Here is an 18,412-nt window from a genome sequence, read left to right on the forward strand (position 1 = left end):
AAGGGAGGAGAGCAAAATCCATTGAGCTTGCAACTCAAGGCGCCTGGACGAGGTGGAACCTCCCCAAGAGGACAATCACATGGAGTGAACTGTGGCGGCTGGAGCCCTTCTGTATATCCTTTCTACTCCGAGCAGTGTATGACACCTTACCAACCCCAGTCAATTTGCATAGGTGGGGGATGTGGGAGGACCCACTGTGCAGGTTGTGTGGTGAAAAAGGAACAATGGCGCACATTCTGTCAGGGTGCAAGATCGCATTGACACAGGGAAGATACAGGTGGCGCCACGACAAGGTGTTGGCAGTGCTTGCAGACATCCTGGAGCAAGAAAGGAGGAAGAAACAACCAGCCAAAGCACGACCACTGCTGAGCACCATCGCCTTTGTGAAAGAGGGCCAAACTCCTGTTGTCCACAGCCAAGCCAGGCAGAATCTCCTGCAGTCAGCCCAGGGATGGGAAATGGAGGTTGACCTCAGGAGGAAACTCCACTTCCCCGAGGCGGTACTATCCACAACTCTAAGGCCTGACATCATACTGTGGTCTCCAGAGGGAAAGAAGATCATCCTGGTGGAGTTGACGGTGCCGTGGGAGGAGGGCTGTGAGGAAGCTGCAGAGAGGAAAAAAGCCTAATACCAGCAACTGGTCCAAGACTGTCGGGACAAGGGGTGGGCAACATGGCTGTTGACAGTGGAAGTTGGATGTTGAGGTTTCCCAGCTCAATCCGTGTGGGATCTATTGACAAAGGTTGGACTGAGAGGCCACTTGAGGAAAGCAGCCGTACGTAGGCTGGGAGAAGCGTATGCGAGAGCCTCCTGTTGGCTCTGGCACAAAAGAGAGGACACAAGCTGGAAGCCTGGAGGAGAGGGGCAGTGACCTGGCCAGTCACTGCTGACCCGCCAACTGGAGGGTGTTGTGGTTAAGGGTCGAAACACCCAGAGAAGGTTGGGGACCACCTGACGACCTCTCTTTCAGGCCAAGGCTTCATCCATTAGAAATGGGTCTATGATAGCATCGCAGATGTGTTATACAACTATATCTATGAGTGAACCCATCTTCAGTGAGTTTTTTTTGGCAGTTTGCAAATGGAGTGCATTACCACCACCATCTGCCGGACTGAGGTGTAATGGCAAGTGTACCCTTTAGCCTCGTTCTGGCCGCCGGGTGAATAAGGCGAATTAAGAACAATTGGCACACCCTGTCAACTTAAGAAGAAATTGGATTCAGCATGAAAAGAACATAACTGTGAACGATTCTGAGGTTTAAGAACACCTTTGTGAGTTTTCGTAGGACCTTCTTAAGAACACAGTTAAGATTACAGTTAACCTAAGAAAATTCTTAGGAAGATATTGGTGAATGAGGCCCAATGTCTTGAGCTACTTTATGTGATGAAAATGCATTGACATTGTTTCAGCAAAGTAATCATATTTGTTGATTGCAAAATGAAAACACACATTGCAGGGCTATCCCTGGCCACAGCCATGGTGAATGCAGGACTGACAACATTTTCTAAGATTGAGAAGACTAATACCAGAGAGCTTGAACTGGTAAGGACATCTTTAACCGTTTATATTCACTAATGTCAATAGATAGATAGACTCTTTAATTTCCACACATTAACATTTCATGCTCCATAGCACAGCACCACATATAACATATATCCCATCCACCCATGAGACATACAGTATATCCCATCCACACAGCACATATATCATATGACGTATAACAAGTAACATACATCTCATCCCCATTCAAAGCATTTTTTTAGGGTCATTTTTCTTCATGTCAGTTCAAAAGAAAAATATTGAATTCGACACCATAGTCTAAGAGTTTTGGACACATATTTTTGTCCAAGACAGTCCCCTGTCTTATGACTATGACTATAATAGGAACTCTCAGCCTGACATCTTATTTTGTTGCTGAGATATGCCTTTTTACTACGGATTGACATGGCAAAAAAAAACTGCACTGAATGCACAGTATTGTATGTGTACCACTTTTTAAAATATTCCTCTCATCTCTAAACAAAACCAATTTTTTTGTCAAAAATGTACACTCTGGACTAGTAACTTGTAGATTTCTAATCTCACACTGGAATTACTTCATGAAACCTGTTGACTGAAACAAATCCAGATAAAAAAGATGTACAGCCAGGGCTCTACAGTGCGCCCATTTCACTCGCATATGCGACTAAATATTTCGGCGTGCGAACGTGAAAAAATATTTAGGCGCACTCGTGCGAGTGACTTTTCACAGCATTTTACACGTATATATTTTCTATAGAAACAGTTGCAAATACATCATGATGAAAGTAGGACACTATATTACGGGGAGATCAGTTATTCAAATCTTATCTAGTCTGTAGTCTACTATCCTGAATGTAGTTGTTAATGTTACGGGCCGCGGGGAGTGAGAATCATAAAAAAAAACTACATTGCCCACACACCAACTATTTCAAAACAGCACGAATTCATTTCTTTCTTAAAACATCCTCTGATATCATATCAACAAGTAAGCCTAGTTAACGTTAACGTTAGTAGGCTAGTCTAGCTTGGAGAACTTTGACAAAATGCAGAGCATAAGTGCCTTTTTTAAACCACCCAATGGACAGGAAAAAAACAAAAACACGAGCGAGGAAGAAAGTGTCAAAAAGAAGGCTAAAACGGATGAAAAAATCTACAAATTCAACCAGGATTGGCTAAAGGATTTCGAGTGGCTAGAGTACCAGGCATCGACGAAGCTAATGTTCTGCAAGTTTTGCAAACAAGCCCCGCTGTCACTCGCAGGTTCCTCACTTTTTATCTCCGGTAATCCGAATCTGAAGAGGGATGCTGTGGTGAAACACTCGACATCCACTCGGCACTCTCGCTGCAGGGATGTATTCATCAACAAATCACAGCCCAGCAATCCACGTACGGTTGAAGCCGCTGTTAGCAGGCAGGTAGCATTAAGTAACCAAGAAGCTATTCGTCAGCTAAAAATTAAATTCAACATCGCCTATCTAATTGCCAAAGAAGAAGTACCATTTACCAAATTCGGACCAATGATCGCACTTCACCACAAAAACGGAGTTGACATTAATCCTACATATGATAACGATGTGAGGTGTGCGGAAATGATTGGGCAAATAGCTGAAGACATAAGGGACGCTCTGGCTGACCAGATGCAAGCGAGCCGTTACCTGTCAGTCCTGATTGACATCTGACATCTCAAACTGACATCTCAAACTGACATCTCAAACACCGAATGTGAGATTGTCTATGCGCGATTCCTGGAGGATGGGAGACCCGTGACCCGCCTCATTGGTCAACAGAGTATAGAACAGGCCCATGCACAAGGTAAGTGTTTTGCAGTTTTAATTCTACCCAATAATACTTGATATTTTGGAAAGTTAAGAAATCTATCTGAACAAATCAGTAGTAATAATAATAAAAAATATATGTAACATTTCCAATGGTCAAGATGCAATATAAATACATAAATAAATAAAAGGAAACAAGGGCTAAGGCATGTCTGCTTCTATAAGAAAGAGTAGGTTATGCATAATGAAAGCTTAAACACAATTGGAGAACATGAAGTTATTTAAGTTATATTTGATTTAATCATGCAATAATGTACTGTCTTTCTGTGTTGATGTTGTTTATTGCCTTTTGTGAAACTTAACTTTAATGTCATTTTAGGTATTCTGGATGGAACCAGTGCTGCTTTTGATGCACTTGAAAACCAAGTGTGTTGCATTTGGGGCAGATGGTGCAGCAGTTAACATGGGTGTCCATAGGGGAGTAATTGCCTTACTCAAGAGGGATGTGGGAAACCATGTTATCCCTATCCACTGCATGCCACACAGGTCAGTATCCTCAATATCTTCAACAATTTAATATGGGCTCATGAGTGTATGTCTGACATTAGCACATTTGAGCTTTTTTGTTTTCAATGGCTAGGTTGGAGTTGGCCATTCTGAATTTACAGCGCAAGGATGCAATGGTCACAAAAGTATACGACCTTCTCCATCTTGTGTGGAAGACCTACCACTTCAGCCCTAAATCCAGGCGTGAGCTGAATACAATTGGGGAGGAGCTTGGAGTGGGGATCTGCACTCCTTCAAGTGTAAAAGGAACAAGGTGGATTCCCCATGTCCACAGAGCACTTAATGTGCTCCTTCGTGCTGGAAGAGGTGGGAATCTGGCAACTGACAGTGGTCAGTATGCCGCCATTCACCACCACATGGAACACCTTGCCTCATCTGCAGCCAATGCAGACATACAAGGTCGTGCTAAAAAGGTGAGTTTTGTAAAACTGTTCAGTACACACTGCTTTGAGGGTGACTTGATATGAATGAACATTTTAAAAATGTTTTTTTTCCTTGAACTCCTGTCCTTTTTTAGATTAGGAAGGAAATGCATGAAGTTAACTTCTGTGCATTTAGCCATTTCCTGGCTGATGTTTTTCATGAGCTGGCCTCACTCAGCTGCATCCTTCAGAGGAATGATCTCATTCTACCTCAAGCAGTTTCAGAAATTAGGAAGACAGTCATGGTACTGCAGGCTATGCAGGGAACCCCTAAGAGAGGTGGCATACTATGCCAGTTTTTGGCTTCTCTTCCAGGACAGCAAATGGAAGAAGTCACATTTCAGGTTTGTTAGGGGTACAGAGGATAGCATACATCTCAATACATTAGCGTAGCTGAGACTGCATTTTGCTAAACAGTGATTTACAACCATAAAGTTGTATTCTACAGCACCACAGTACACAAGCAATGTCTCTTACATTCTCTCTCTTCATTCTTTGCTCCTATCAGGGTGTGCCACTCTCTGGTGATGTGACGGGTAACTTAGGCAATCAGAAACTAAAAAAAAACATGACTGCTGTGATTGCCATCACTGTGGAAGCCCTGAATACTCGCTTTGGTAGTCTGATCAATGCGGAAACCCAAGACTACTCTGTGGTAAATTGTTTCACAATTTTCAACCATGACACATGGCCTGAAAATAGTGATGAGCTCCTCAACTATGGATCTGACAAGGTGGAGGCCCTCGTGGAACACTTTAGTGATGTGCTTACTAGGCAAGTTGTGATCATATACGGTTTGAACAGTTTATCATTGTACGAGATAGATCAGTAACTTTATTCTCTCTTTAGCTTTGGATGCCAACTTGAAGCTATACAAGAGGAATGGCAGAGTGTTAAGGCACTCATAAGCCACACATTTCAGGACAAGTCCTACAGGAGCTTATGGCAAATGCTTTTGACTAAAGAGCCATATAAAACAGACTACAAGGTAATAATATACACAAAGTTCAACAACACCAAAAACACTTAAAAGTTCTATCAGCGATAGCGGGGATATGTCACTTCTGTTGATGTTCAAACAAAACAGAGAGCTAGCTCACTAAACAAAATTATTTGTTTAATCAATCAGTATAAATTCCTATTTAAATGACTTAATTGTTTTACAGAACCTCCTGCACCTAGTTGAGATCCTATTGATTCTGCCCATTTCTGCTGCGCAGTGTGAGCGCGGTTTCTCAGCACAAAAGCGCATCAAGAGCTCTTTAAGAAGTAGTTTGCATGTATCTACTACTGTGGACCTGATTCGGATCAGCACAGAGGGACCATCCCTGGAACGTTTTGATCCTACAAAATGTGCTGAAAATTGGCTGTCTGCTGGAAAGAGGTCAAGGCGACCAGGCTACAAAGCTTGGCCAAGTGACTCAGACATGATCTTCATTTCAGATGAAATGTGAAACATGCATAGGGCCTACATACAATAATAAATATACAATGAAATCTACATGACGTTTTGTTTGACAGTTTTGGTCTGATGTTCTTAACCTTACAACAAGTATTGTAATGTGTTATTGTTAATAACAATAATAATAAACTTATACAACAAAAATGACTGTGCTCTGTTGGATTCACGATCGTTTTGCGTTGTGTTTTAGTTCTGATGTCTGTACTGAAGATGGTCAATAAAGCTTGACGGCTGGATCAGGATCGGTGATTAAAAGAATTTATTGTAGATGGTACAACACTCCCTAACCGAGCACAGGCTAAGTCTCAAACAGTAAAACTGCACAGAGTCTAACAGGTGTGGTAGTTAGTAGAAGCGGGCTGCTGCTGAGCGTCTTGGCATAAGATGCTCCCCTAGTCGCTTCCTCGATCCGTCTCGAAGTCCAAACCTGAGACAAAGCCTGTTATACTAAAATCATGTCAACGTAAATCATGCCAACGTGGAAGGTACCAGCCATAGCTCAAAAATAATAGGAAAAGTACTAGCCCTGAAAACAGAATAACAAGGTGATATCTCATTCTGCCCATGCTATGACTACGGCCAGGAACATGGCAGTCTGACCTGTTGATGGTAAATCCTATGTGCAGACACAAACAATGGCATGTACCTCTCCACGTCTCTACTACACACAAAAAGTAACACAAAAGTAACACAGATGAACACATCAGAATACATACAGAAATACCCCAGATTTCTACAGCTCCCAAATATCTGTCTGTGCTCCTAATTATTTTTATTTAGGGGCACCAGTGCTCCTGGTTCAAAAAGTTAGTGTAGAGCCCTGACAGCAACTGGAAAATGCATATATTTGTTCTCAAGTGATTTTCAATGTGGAGCACTTACACTCTCAAAACCTTGCAGAAGTAGAGTCCATGAGGGAAGGTATATACCGAGGAGGTTTTGAGATGATTATTTGTCTTATTCAAAAGTAATAAGCTCTTAAAGTTGGCCTACATAATTTTTTTGTAAAAACATCAATTTGATTACCTTCTTAGAAGGACAGCATGAAATGCAAACCCATTTTTACTTTTTGATGCAATAATATGCTACATTGTAGTGAACTTAAAAGTCTATTGTTAATTTCGTCAGATGAGACAAGACGAAATATGTTCGTCAATGGCCTTTTTTCCATGACTAAGACGAGACGATGACAACACTGCACTAATGTTTAGAAACGCTGAGTAAAACAATATTAATATGCATTATTGTTTCCAAATATATTAAAATGCTTCTGCAAAATTTTCTCTGCAAAATATAAAATCTAAATATAAAAAAATAAATCACACTTGTGAATTTGTGTGTGTGTGGGCGGGGCGTAGTGTTGCACGGTGTATCGATACTAGAAAGGTATCAATGCCTCCACGCAAAAAATGATACGATTTCCAACGTTTTTAGAATCGATACTTTTTTAAAATAATAACGTTCTGTGTCTGTGTGGACTGCTCCCACTCTCCATGCTCCTTGCATGCATCTAGGCAAGTGGGTGTGTCAAGCAGGCAGCTCTGATTGAGTGAGTGCGCAGCAAAGTCAACATAGTTCTTTGCCGACAGTCCTTGTCTTGTGGATAAAACAAAAGGTGAAATCTGGAACTATTTCGGATACATTGCGGATAGTGAAGGCAAGCCATCAGATACACAAAGGCCTGTTTGTAAAATATGTTTCAAAGTCATTCAAAAGCAGTAGGCTAGCCTACACATAGAACTTGGCTAAGCACCTCGCAGACATATCCCAACATTTTTAAAGAGTTCAGAGAACGGCAGGTTAACGAATAGGCTATAGAAAACACCACTACATGATTAGTGACAAGTTCATCTCTACAGTTTAGGGGCGATTAAATTGGTATAATATTGCATTTAATTTTTTTACTGGTGGGGTGCAAATCACAAATTAGTGGTTATGGGCTAGGTTCGGCTAGGTTGATGCAGGCCCTAGGATGCTAGGTTGATGCGGGCCCTTGAGACCAACTTACCATAAAAAATTGCGTCATCCTCGTGTAATCTGTGTTGTGTTGAACCTGCGCAGTTCAGCCCTGCACACGCCTGGACTCGAACCCGCCAAGCAGCAGCACTTTGGATCAGGAATTGAGCATGATGCCAATTGACCCTTAAGTTTGACCCCTAAAGCTTAATTCTCAATACCAATTTCCAGGTTTTGCCTGAAATTGCACAGCGCCTGCTTCAGAGACCACTGTTCCGACCTAGTTTGGCCTATAATCAAATGCTTGACCTCTTTGGAAAGCTCAAACACTGTAGTTTCTTGGAAAACAATCAGAAGAACAGTGTGATGTACTGACACAGAGTTACAGAGGCTAGAATGTTGTTGTTTTCTTTCTGCCGGATAACAAGCATCTCTGAACTCACCACATTTCAGCCCTTTAGGTCACTTGATGACTTAGAAACACAACTGAGACCTAGCACAAGGTCTTGTGAAGCTGTATTCAAAAGTAGATCAATATAGAATGAAAAAATGAGTACTTTAGACCATTATTTGCCAAGGTATGCTCATGCGTTTTGTAAAATGCCCTATAGAAACTCCCCATAGGGCTTTTGGTTATCCAAAATGCATACTGACAATCAAATGCTTACTGTCTATGAACCCCTTTATGTAGAAGCATAATCTTGGTCTCAAATGAAAGGTAACTATCTATCTATCTATCATCTATCTAACACTTTGAGGTTTCATGCTTGCATTTAAATTGTTCTTCAGGGGTTCTGATATGGAATGACTACACTAAATATGGAATAATTACACAAAAATATAAATCTTTGCAATTTCTAATTTCAAAAATTTCTATTTCAACTCAATTGGTGTGTATAAAATGGACTATACATCTGCACAACTAATATGGGATAAAATAACAAACCTTAAGCTTTGGGTATGGCTTAAGGCTGGACTACACGGTGGTAGCGAAAATCGAAATCTGCTTTTGATAGCCTACCGGTGCCGCTCCACAAAACGAAAAAATATCTTAATTTGCTGTCTATGTTATTGTCAGTGTTGGAGGTAACGCAACTACGCAAATCAAAACAGTGTCTTAATTTGCCCTACTTCTTGACTGCAATGTAGTCAATTGACTGCTTGACATGTCATTTTTATTTTTCTGTACAATAAACAAATATATCTGCTTTATGCCGCAGAATTACATACATATTTGGCTGACTGCAGACACGCCACTTCCCTCCCCATATTCCAAGATTAAGATAGTAGCCTACACAAAAAGCACTTCATACCATCATAAAAAAATGTTTGTTTTCCAAAGTAAGAATTTCACTTCACCATGCACCTTCAACAATGAATAGCTCATTACACTTGTTACTGTTAAACGTAGGCCTACCTGGTATCATTACAAACATTATTCTGTGTCCTAAAACTGGCATATTTTATGGCATTGTGTCATGTAAGTTCGTTGCAAAATCTAGAGAAATGTGTGAGGTGGTTAGCGGGGGACAATTGAGACACACATTGGATTGTGTTATTACTTGAACATTCCACACTATCCACAGCTGTGGTAGGCCTATCAGGGGCAGGAGGATTACTGTTAGCGCAGGCTCTACTGAATAAGCACGAAGTCAAACCTTTAAATGAAAAACACTCTTTAATAATCAAAAAAAAATAAACCGCTAATGAAGTAAACTTGTGACCATCAAAAATCGTTTATCGCCTGTAACTCCGTGATAACAGGACGTAACAGGAAGGCATTTGGCTGAGCAACGGAGGTTAATATGCTCTATATTTTGTCCAAATGATGTCTGTCTATCATCGTTGCACTCGTAGAAAACCAGAATGTTTAATTTGTCCTGCGTTTTTTCTACGGCTGCAAACGGGATTCATAATAATAATAATAATAATAATAATAATAATAATAAGCTTTATTTGTATAGCACCTTTCATACACAGAATGCAGCTCAAAGTGCTTTACATTTGAAGCATGTAACACAATGATAGTCAGTCAGTCATTATCAATCACTTTTCTTTGCTGTTTATGATCTACTCAGCAACATATCAAAAATATAGAAGATGACGTCATAAGACTGGCAGCCTTAACCCTCTTACCCCCCACAAGCACGCCATATGGCAACTGTGGCAAGGAAAAACTCCCATATTCCAGGAAGAAACCTTGAGCAGAACCTGACTTAATAGGGGGAGCCCATCTGCTTCTGGCTGGCTGCGCCCTCCAGTAGTAGCAGATGTAGAATAATCTGAAAATGTAGTCTACAGGATAAGATGAGTTAACTAAAAGCTTTCCTGTACAGGTATGTTTTCAGATCTTTTTTAAAAATATTTACTGAACTCGCCTGCTTGATGTACAGAGGCAGGGTGTTCCATAGTTTGGGGGCATAATGGATAAACGCAGCTTCTCCACTTTGTTTGTGGAGCACTTTGGGTACGATTAAAAGATTAGAATTGGATGATCTAAGTTTCCTTTGTGGTTGATAAGATATTAAAAGCTCAGAGATATATGAAGGTGCTATGCCATTCAGAGCTTTGTAAGTAATTAACATAACCTTAAAATCAATTCTATAGGAAATAGGGAGCCAGTGCAGTTCAGCCAACACAGGGGTGATGTGTTCTCTCTTCTTAGTCTTAGTTAAAAGTCTAGCCGCAGAGTTCTGTATGAGTGCCAATTTCTTTAGATGTTTTTTGGGAAGACCAGTGAAAAGTGCATTGCAGTAGTCTAACCTGCTAGTGATAAAGGCGTGAATTAGTTTTTCTGCATCTTGTTGAGTTAAAAAGGGCCGCACTTTGGCAATGTTTCTCAAGTGGAAATAGGCTGTCTGAGTAACTTTACTGATATGGGGCTTAAAACTTAACTCTGCATCTAAGATGACACCGAGGCTTGTTACTTTTGGTTTAACCTGGTGTGCCAAGTACCCCAGATTACTAAGAATAATATCTCGCTTTAGTTTTGGTCCAACCAGAAGTACCTCTGTTTTGTCATCATTTAGTTTCAAAAAGTTTTTGCTCATCCACTGATTAATGGAGGTTAGGCATGCAGTGAGGGAGCAAAGGCCATCTGGGTTAGTTGGCTCCACAGAAATATACAATTGGGTATCATCTGCGTAGCTGTGGAAGTTTACAATATGCTGACTTATGACGTTTCCCAATGGAAGCATATATTGAGAAAATAGCAGGGGACCAAGGCAGCTCCCCTGGGCCACACATGATCTCCTAGACTGATATAAAAATCTCTGCCAGTAATGTAGGTTTGAAACCAGTTTAGAGCATTATCAGAGAGACCCACCCACTTCGCAAGGCGGTGAATTAGGATGCTATGATCAATGGTGTCAAATGCCGCACTCAAATCCAGAAGAATAAGGATTGAGACTTTGTTTGAGTCAGTAGCTAGTCTGAGATCATTGACTATTTTTACTAGAGCCGTTTCTGTGCTGTGATTTGATCTAAAACCTGATTGGAATTTTTCAAGGATACTGTTTTCGTTGAGGAAGGTATTTAACTGATTACAAACAACTTTTTCAAGTACTTTGCTCAAAAACGATAGATTTGATATAGGCCTGTAGTTGCTCAGATTGGTATGGTCAAGATTTGACTTTTTAAGTAAAGGTTTCACAACAGCGGTTTTAAAAGCAGTTGGAAATATACCTGTTTCTAATTAGGTATTTATTACCTTGAGAAAAAAGGGAGCTAAGCTATCATATACTTTTTTGAGGACTGTAGTAGGGATTGGATCTAAAACACATGTTGAGGAGCCGGTTTGAGTTATAATTTTACCAAGCTCAGATTGAGTAATAGTGCTAAAGGACCTTCATTTTGGGGGGCTGTTTTTGGGTGTACTATCAAACATATTACTTGTGTTACCAATAGCCTCCCTTATAGAAATGACTTTGTTTTTGAAGAAGTCTGCAAATTCTTCGTATCTTAGAGAGGATGCCTGACTGAGTGTATCAAAAGGTGTTTGATGCAATAGCCTATCAATGGTAGAGAACAACACCCTAGAGTTTCCACTGTTTTCAGCAATTACCTTAGAGAAGTGGTTCCTCCTCTCATTCCGAATAGCTCTATTATAATTTGCTATTTTTTCTTTTAGAATGGCACGGTGAACCTGTAACTTAGTTTTTCTCCATGTTCTCTCAGCTTTTCTACATGATCTTTTTAGATCATGGATATTTTCGTTCATCCAAGGTGTCAGTCTTCTACAGGGCCTTTTTTTAGTCTTTAAGGGTGCCACTCTGTCAAGCAGAGCACCTAATTCACGATTGAGAGCCTCTACCATTAGATCAATGGGATGATGTAAAATATCTAAATTTATGGAGTCTATAAGAGCTATGAACTGCTGTTCTGCTCTAATGTCCAAGAGTCGCGATTTGATTTCAATTTCGGGATGAATTTTTGGAGTATGTAGTACTATATTAAAAGATACACAATGATGATCAGACATATTTATATCATTTACTGATAAGTCTGTGACTTCTATCCCTCTAGAAATGACTAGATCGAGGGTGTTGCCAAGGTTGTGGGTGGGTCCTGTAACATGCTGCTTTAGCTCTAAACTGTCCAGCACATTAAGGAACTTACTGGCTTTAGCATCAGTTGTCTTATTGACATGAATATTGAAGTCGCCATTTACAATTATCCGATCATAGCTAGTGATGATGAGCGACATAAGTTCAGAAAACTGGTCGAGAAAGCCAGTCCATAGTTTAGGAGGGCGGTATAAGGTTAATAGAAGTACAGCTGGGTCAGCCTTCAGAGTGAGGGCAATATACTCAAAGGAAGCGAATTCGCCAAAGTTGACTCTAGTGCAACTATATTTGTTTGAGAGAATGGAGGCAATTCCACCACCTCGTTTGCCTTGTCTAATTGAGTGGAAGAAATTATAATTTGGGGGACAAGTCTCAACAAGAACAGCTTCGCTGTCTGAAGTCAGCCAGGTTTCAGCAAGAAACAGAAAATCCAATTTTTTTTCACTAATAAAATCATTGATTGCAAAGGTTTTGGTAGTAAGTGCACCTATATTTAGTAAACCCATGTTAGCTGAAAATGCCTCTGGCTTTTGAGGAATATGCTGAGGTATGGAAAGAATATTTGTTAGGTTTCTAGTTTTAAATTTGTCTTTTCTTTTTACTATACGTTGGGTAGAAATCAACGTTGGAATAGAACTATAAGCATAAGTCATGCTATTGCATGACGCAGCTTGATCTATGGTAGTAGTATTGTATGTTACCCTGCAGAAAACATTCTCAGACCCATCCACATGTATAATGCCATTCGAATCAATACCTGGGGGGCGTGAATCTGTAATATTTTCTACAGAATGTCAATGCCTCAGTGTGGACGCTCACTGGATTCACTTGCAGTTAACCAAATATTTCTTTATTAGGGCAGGGCAGGCATATTTCTGGCTATTAAATTATTTCTAAACCAGTCTGCTAAAGTCTGTAGTGAAGTCTGTGTAGGGTTTTCCAGGCTCCATTTCTTTTTACGAGACACCCTGCTCACTTGAGCCATCTACCGGTTGTTTGGGTTGTTGCAGCGTCTCACTGGAAAAATACAAATTAAAGTCGCGTGATACCGCGTGATCCCACGCGCGGACCGCGAGTGAAGCTGGCCAAGTCGAAGCACTGCCCACTGTATATCTAGCATATTGCTAAGGCTTAATTTGTCCTTGGGGAAGGGGTTTACTTAAGGGTGTTGCACAGAATACCTTAAATGGTTTCCTTAGTTAAGGGAAAACATTAAGGGATTTACTGCATTGAAAGGGATTTTCCAGCACAGAAATTCTATAGTTTCCACGGGGATTGTTTAACACCTGTAACTAGCTGGCTAGTAGGCGTCAGGTGATGCCGTTACATTTTTTGTTAAGGTTTTGCCCAGCAAACCGAACCGAAGCTCATGGTAGGCTAACAAGACATCCACATGAATTTTGTTAACGTTAGCCTACCACTAACGTTATGTAAACTGCACAATAACAATACGGCATGTTTCTGATAGGCCTATTTGACAGAGTAAGCATACTAGCAGAGAGGTTTTATTGTCAATTGTCAAATGTAGTTAAAATGCTTAATTTATCAGCACCAACCCAGTTAATAATATGGTTAGGGTAGAGTCAGAGGTCCATTAGTTTTTTCGCCTTAGTTAGGCTGCTAAGGTCGTTTGTGCAACAGTTTAAGGGATTTCTTACAAGATAAAGACCAAACCATAACTCTCTAACTGCCAAAGTCTTGATTGTGATTGTGGTGGGTCAGGATCCAAAAGTGGGTCGCGGAACCGTTCCTGGTGGGTAGCGGAGCTTGTGTTAAAAAAGAAGAAATTGTTCATTTAAAATGCTACATTATTAGATCTAATATTGGACCTTTATTTTGATAGACTTTATTCATATGTCAGTCATTGCCATGGACATTCAGTAGATAGACAATGTTTATGTGACAGCCAGGTCATGTTAGACATAATTTTAGCGGTAAACACAAGCTTCGACCCTTAAAAAAAAGATCTGAAAACATACCTGTACAGGAAAGCTTTTAGTTAACTCATCTTATCCTGTAGACTACATTTTCAGATTATTCTACATCTGCTACTATTGGAGGGCGCAGCCAGCCAGAAGCAGATGGGCTCCCCCTATTAAGTCAGGTTCTGCTCAAGGTTTCTTCCTGGAATATGGGAGTTTTTCCTTGCCACAGTTGCCATATGGCGTGCTTGTGGGGGGTAAGAGGGTTAAGGCTGCCAGTCTTATGACGTAATTTTCTATATTTTTGATATGTTGCTGAGTATATCATAAACAGCAAAGAAAAGTGATTGATAATGACTGACTGACTATTATTGTGTTACATGCTTCAAATGTAAAGCACTTTGAGCTGCATTCTGTGTATGAAAGGTGCTATACAAATAAAGCTTTATTATTATTATTATTATTATAATATTTAAAGTAGGATATGGATTTACTTAAATTGAGGACAAAATGGGACAGAAACCCCAGTGTGTGGTGTGCAGTGCATGCATGGCATGAGAGCATGAAACCATCAAAACTAAATTGTCACATGGAAACCAAGCACCCCTTTCAAAGATAAACCTGTCGAGTAGCCTACTTTGAAAGGCATCAGGAGTTGAAGACTTCACAAATGTAATGCCAAACATTAGCATGTTCCAAACAAATAGGTCTACAGGCACTTCACATGACGTTTGTTCCGAATAAGCGAAACGAATAAGACTGGAAAGTTTGGAGTATGTAAGTGCTTCTGAAGTGAAGATTTCGTGCTCAGAGTGGGAGAGGAAACTCATTTTGAGAACACAGCCAATGAGGTTCCGTTCTCAGCTTAGACTCACCTTTGAACTTCCGCGATTGGTTGCTGATACAAAGGAAGTGTCCATATTTGGATTGCACAGCATGCAGGAAAAACAGAGCTTTCTAGTGCTACTACACATTATATTTTTCGGACAACTGTTGCGGTAGTGCATGAAACATTAGAATGCTAACTTTTGGTGAATTTAGGAGAAATATATAGGCGCAAGTAGGCAAAATCTAATTAAATAAACACCTAAATGTTTAAATTGGACTTTGTTGTTGTAGTAGTTTGAAAGAGTACATGCTAAGGTAGCAAACCACCCCCAAAATCTAGAAATTGGCCAGTGCATAAAAACTATATTTTCACCTGCCTTAAACTACACATATGTAGTTTAACCTATGTAAATGTCCTACAACTTATATATTTCACAACATCCTAAATCAGGGGCGGTTTTTCATATGGGCAGTATAGGCAGGCGGCACGAGCTTTCCCAAAAAACAACAAAAACAAAAGTCAGCTTTCATTTGCGCTAATATGATTGACTTGATGAGCGATAGAAAACTGATGTCACTGTGGGGGAAGTGGACACCCTATACCTTGCAGGCACCTGTGCTTATTGCTAAGAAGGTCTCACATACAGAAGATGAGAAGGGGAAGGAGGTGGGGCGGCCGGGGATCCCTTTCTCCCTGGAGCGGGGAGCAGGCACAACTATTGTAATTAATAGGCCGAGCACATTTCGCTGCTGCTGGATATTAGTTAAATGTCGGATATGCTAACCTATGTTGTCAATTTGCGGGGCATCTGACATGGAAATATGTCAAATGTGTGATTTTCGTGCAAACAGAGAGCAGTGAAGGGTAAGAGCAGTGAAGGGCAAGAAATTCTAGGAGTTGTTGGCTTTCATCCACACGAGCCAAAAATACATCTTTGGCTTTTTTTTTTTTCTCGGTCAAGAAGGCACTGTTTTCAATGATGACTCCAAATTTCTACTACATAAATGACCTAGGGCTGTATTTTGGGCACCAGTGCATGGCGTAAAGTTCGTTTTCCACCCGCGCAAAGTTTAATTCGGTATTTTGCACGCTTATTTTTTAAATATTGCGCCCAGGGGTGTGGCAATTAACAACCTAACAACCTAACAAACTATTATTGTGTTACATGCTTCAAATGTAAAGCACTTTGAGCTGCATTCTGTGTATGAAAGGTGCTATACAAATAAAGCTTATTATTATTATTATAACCTAGGGAGGGGCCTGGCGCGTTGTCTAAAAATCGCTATCGTACACCACCTAAACCTGGTCAGAAGTCAATGGCGAGTTGTTCATATGCTATTTTAAGAGCGCATGTCAACAGTCACACCATCTTTCTGTCATTCATGAACGCACACCAGCGCACGTCCATGCAAAGCATTACAAATTGCACGATTACAATAGAATAAAGATATTACGAAATACTGTACATCTCATGATGAGTAGTTTTTCACCATCATTTGCAAATTGGTAATGACGGTTAAAAGTGATTAGGGGAGAGGCGAGAGTATGGAGCACAGCTGAAGACGCACTGTCACGAGATATAAGCAACTCCTCTGCAGGATATATGTTGTTTTATTCAGTCATTTGAGCAACATTAGGGTAAGTGTTGCTTTTTCCAGCCTATGTTTTAGGTGGTAACCCATTGTCAGTCAATAGTGAAAGTAACTGCATATAACTGTCTTGTCGTTGACTGACTCCTTGGTGAAGTTAGTTTCACTTTGCCAATGAGTTCAAATAATAGACGAGTGCAAATGCGTGAAGGCTATGCTAGGTTTTAGTAAAGCATGGTTTAAGAATGACCATTCCATACGGTCTCGCAAGCAGCCTCCTTCAAATGCGCCGTTGAATGCCAAAATACCGATGCATTTATTTGACATATCGCGCTTTGCGCCGTTAAAGGGAATGACAGATGTCATTCTCATTGATTTAAAATGATGTTACGCCCCAAACACACCCATATGACTGATTAAAAAACCTAGGAACACCTTGTTGCGCCACGCACTCCACTTTTGATAACGAAACCCCTCCCAATGTGAACTGGACATCCTACTAAATTTGAATAGACTTTTAACGAGTGACAATGCACTTTAGAATGTTATGATAGGGACCTTAATTTAAATACACATTCATCTTCCTTGTGGTGATATGCTCCTTTAAGTGTTTTAAAACTGGAATGAGAATGAACATCAGCTATTAGGTACTCAAGGCCATGGTCATATGGGTCATAATGTCCAAATGTTCTACCTCAGTATCTTACAGTATATGTATCATGTTCAATTTTTAGTCCAGTAGCACTTGACACATCTGACAATTCAAGCTTCTGAAGTTAGTTAGTTTTTTTCAACGTTCAGACATGTTCTAAGGGGATGATAAAACAGAAAAGACATATCTAATGTTTTGAAGTTGTCTACAGGATGACATACAATTGGCACAAACAAAAAAATGGGTTTGCATCCCATGTTGTCCTTACAAAAGGGTGATAAAGTTGACCATTTTGGCTCCCTTAGTTGATTTTTCTTTTCATTTTTACACTTCAGACATGTCCCGAGGGGATGGTAAAAGAGAAGAGTTAGATCTAACACTTTTTAGCTGGTCACAATGTGGCATACTAGTCTAGTCTAGCTTAGATCATTTCTATGAGGTGTTCTTTACTCCAAATAGGCTTATTTTTTTACTCCTTTACTCCTACCACAATAAAACTTTAAATAGTAAAAGTATACATGAAAAGTAACTTTTTTGTATACAAGTTTCTTTGAAAATGAATTTGAATATGCACATGAGATCCACACTTATTGAATATGTCCTAATTTGCATAGGCAGAAACACCATTCATATGTATGACAAATACATCAGACCAATCTTCATCCAATCATCCTACTGCCAATGTAATCTACATCCTTCTGCCTGTAATCTCGCAATCTTACCAACAATACCAATCATTTGTAAATCTACCAGCCCAAAATGTTGGATAATTGGATGAAGATGGCTATCCTGACTTTATTCTGGTGTTATCTGTGGGGGAATGTGTTGGCAAATAAAAAAAAAAACTTTAGAAAGCAACTGGAGGCAAGATTCTGCAAACAATTCTTAAAGGAAAATTCCGGTATTTAGCACTTTGAGTCCCTTTTCTGGTTTGTTTTGGATGAACTAGAGTGGTGGACACCGAAATGTTGACAATTGGTCCTGTCTCAACTTTTCTGACTCGTTTTGAATCGTCTTTACTGCTTCAGAGTGGCTGCCTACAGGCATGCACAAACATGTCCTTAAAACAACCCTTAACGTTCGTTTTCAAAACTGTGCAACTCACCAAATGGTTAGTGGTGTTCGAGTGGTACTCTAGTTCATCCAAAACA

At 40.1% G+C, this 18,412-nt stretch overlaps 2 protein-coding genes across 4 annotated transcripts in view; both read left to right on the top strand.

The window, feature by feature from the left end:
- hfm1 (helicase for meiosis 1) overlaps window positions 1-18,412 on the top strand; it is a 361,977-nt gene that overhangs the window by 187,117 nt on the left and 156,448 nt on the right. The window contains exon 24 of the mRNA XM_042091457.1: window positions 1,458-1,543. Coding sequence (XP_041947391.1) covers window positions 1,458-1,543 — 86 coding nt within the window. The remainder of the gene's footprint in view (window positions 1-1,457; window positions 1,544-18,412) is intronic.
- Window positions 2,730-6,571, top strand: LOC121713873 (zinc finger protein 862-like). Of its 3 annotated transcripts, XM_042099026.1 has the most exons (7): window positions 2,730-3,843; window positions 3,938-4,277; window positions 4,382-4,630; window positions 4,795-5,060; window positions 5,136-5,274; window positions 5,453-5,772; window positions 6,536-6,571. In XM_042099026.1, exons 1-6 carry the CDS (start codon window positions 3,686-3,688, stop codon window positions 5,738-5,740), a joined length of 1,440 nt encoding a protein of 479 aa, XP_041954960.1. In that variant the 5' UTR covers window positions 2,730-3,685; the 3' UTR covers window positions 5,741-5,772; window positions 6,536-6,571. The 3 variants fall into 3 exon arrangements, with proteins under 3 accessions (XP_041954960.1, XP_041954873.1, XP_041955045.1); XM_042098939.1 differs by lacking the exon at window positions 6,536-6,571 and having other exon boundaries at window positions 5,453-5,892; XM_042099111.1 differs by lacking the exons at window positions 4,382-4,630; window positions 6,536-6,571 and having other exon boundaries at window positions 5,453-5,892.

The sequence above is a fragment of the Alosa sapidissima genome, chromosome 1, assembly GCF_018492685.1.
Source record: "Alosa sapidissima isolate fAloSap1 chromosome 1, fAloSap1.pri, whole genome shotgun sequence".
NCBI lineage: Eukaryota > Metazoa > Chordata > Actinopteri > Clupeiformes > Clupeidae > Alosa > Alosa sapidissima.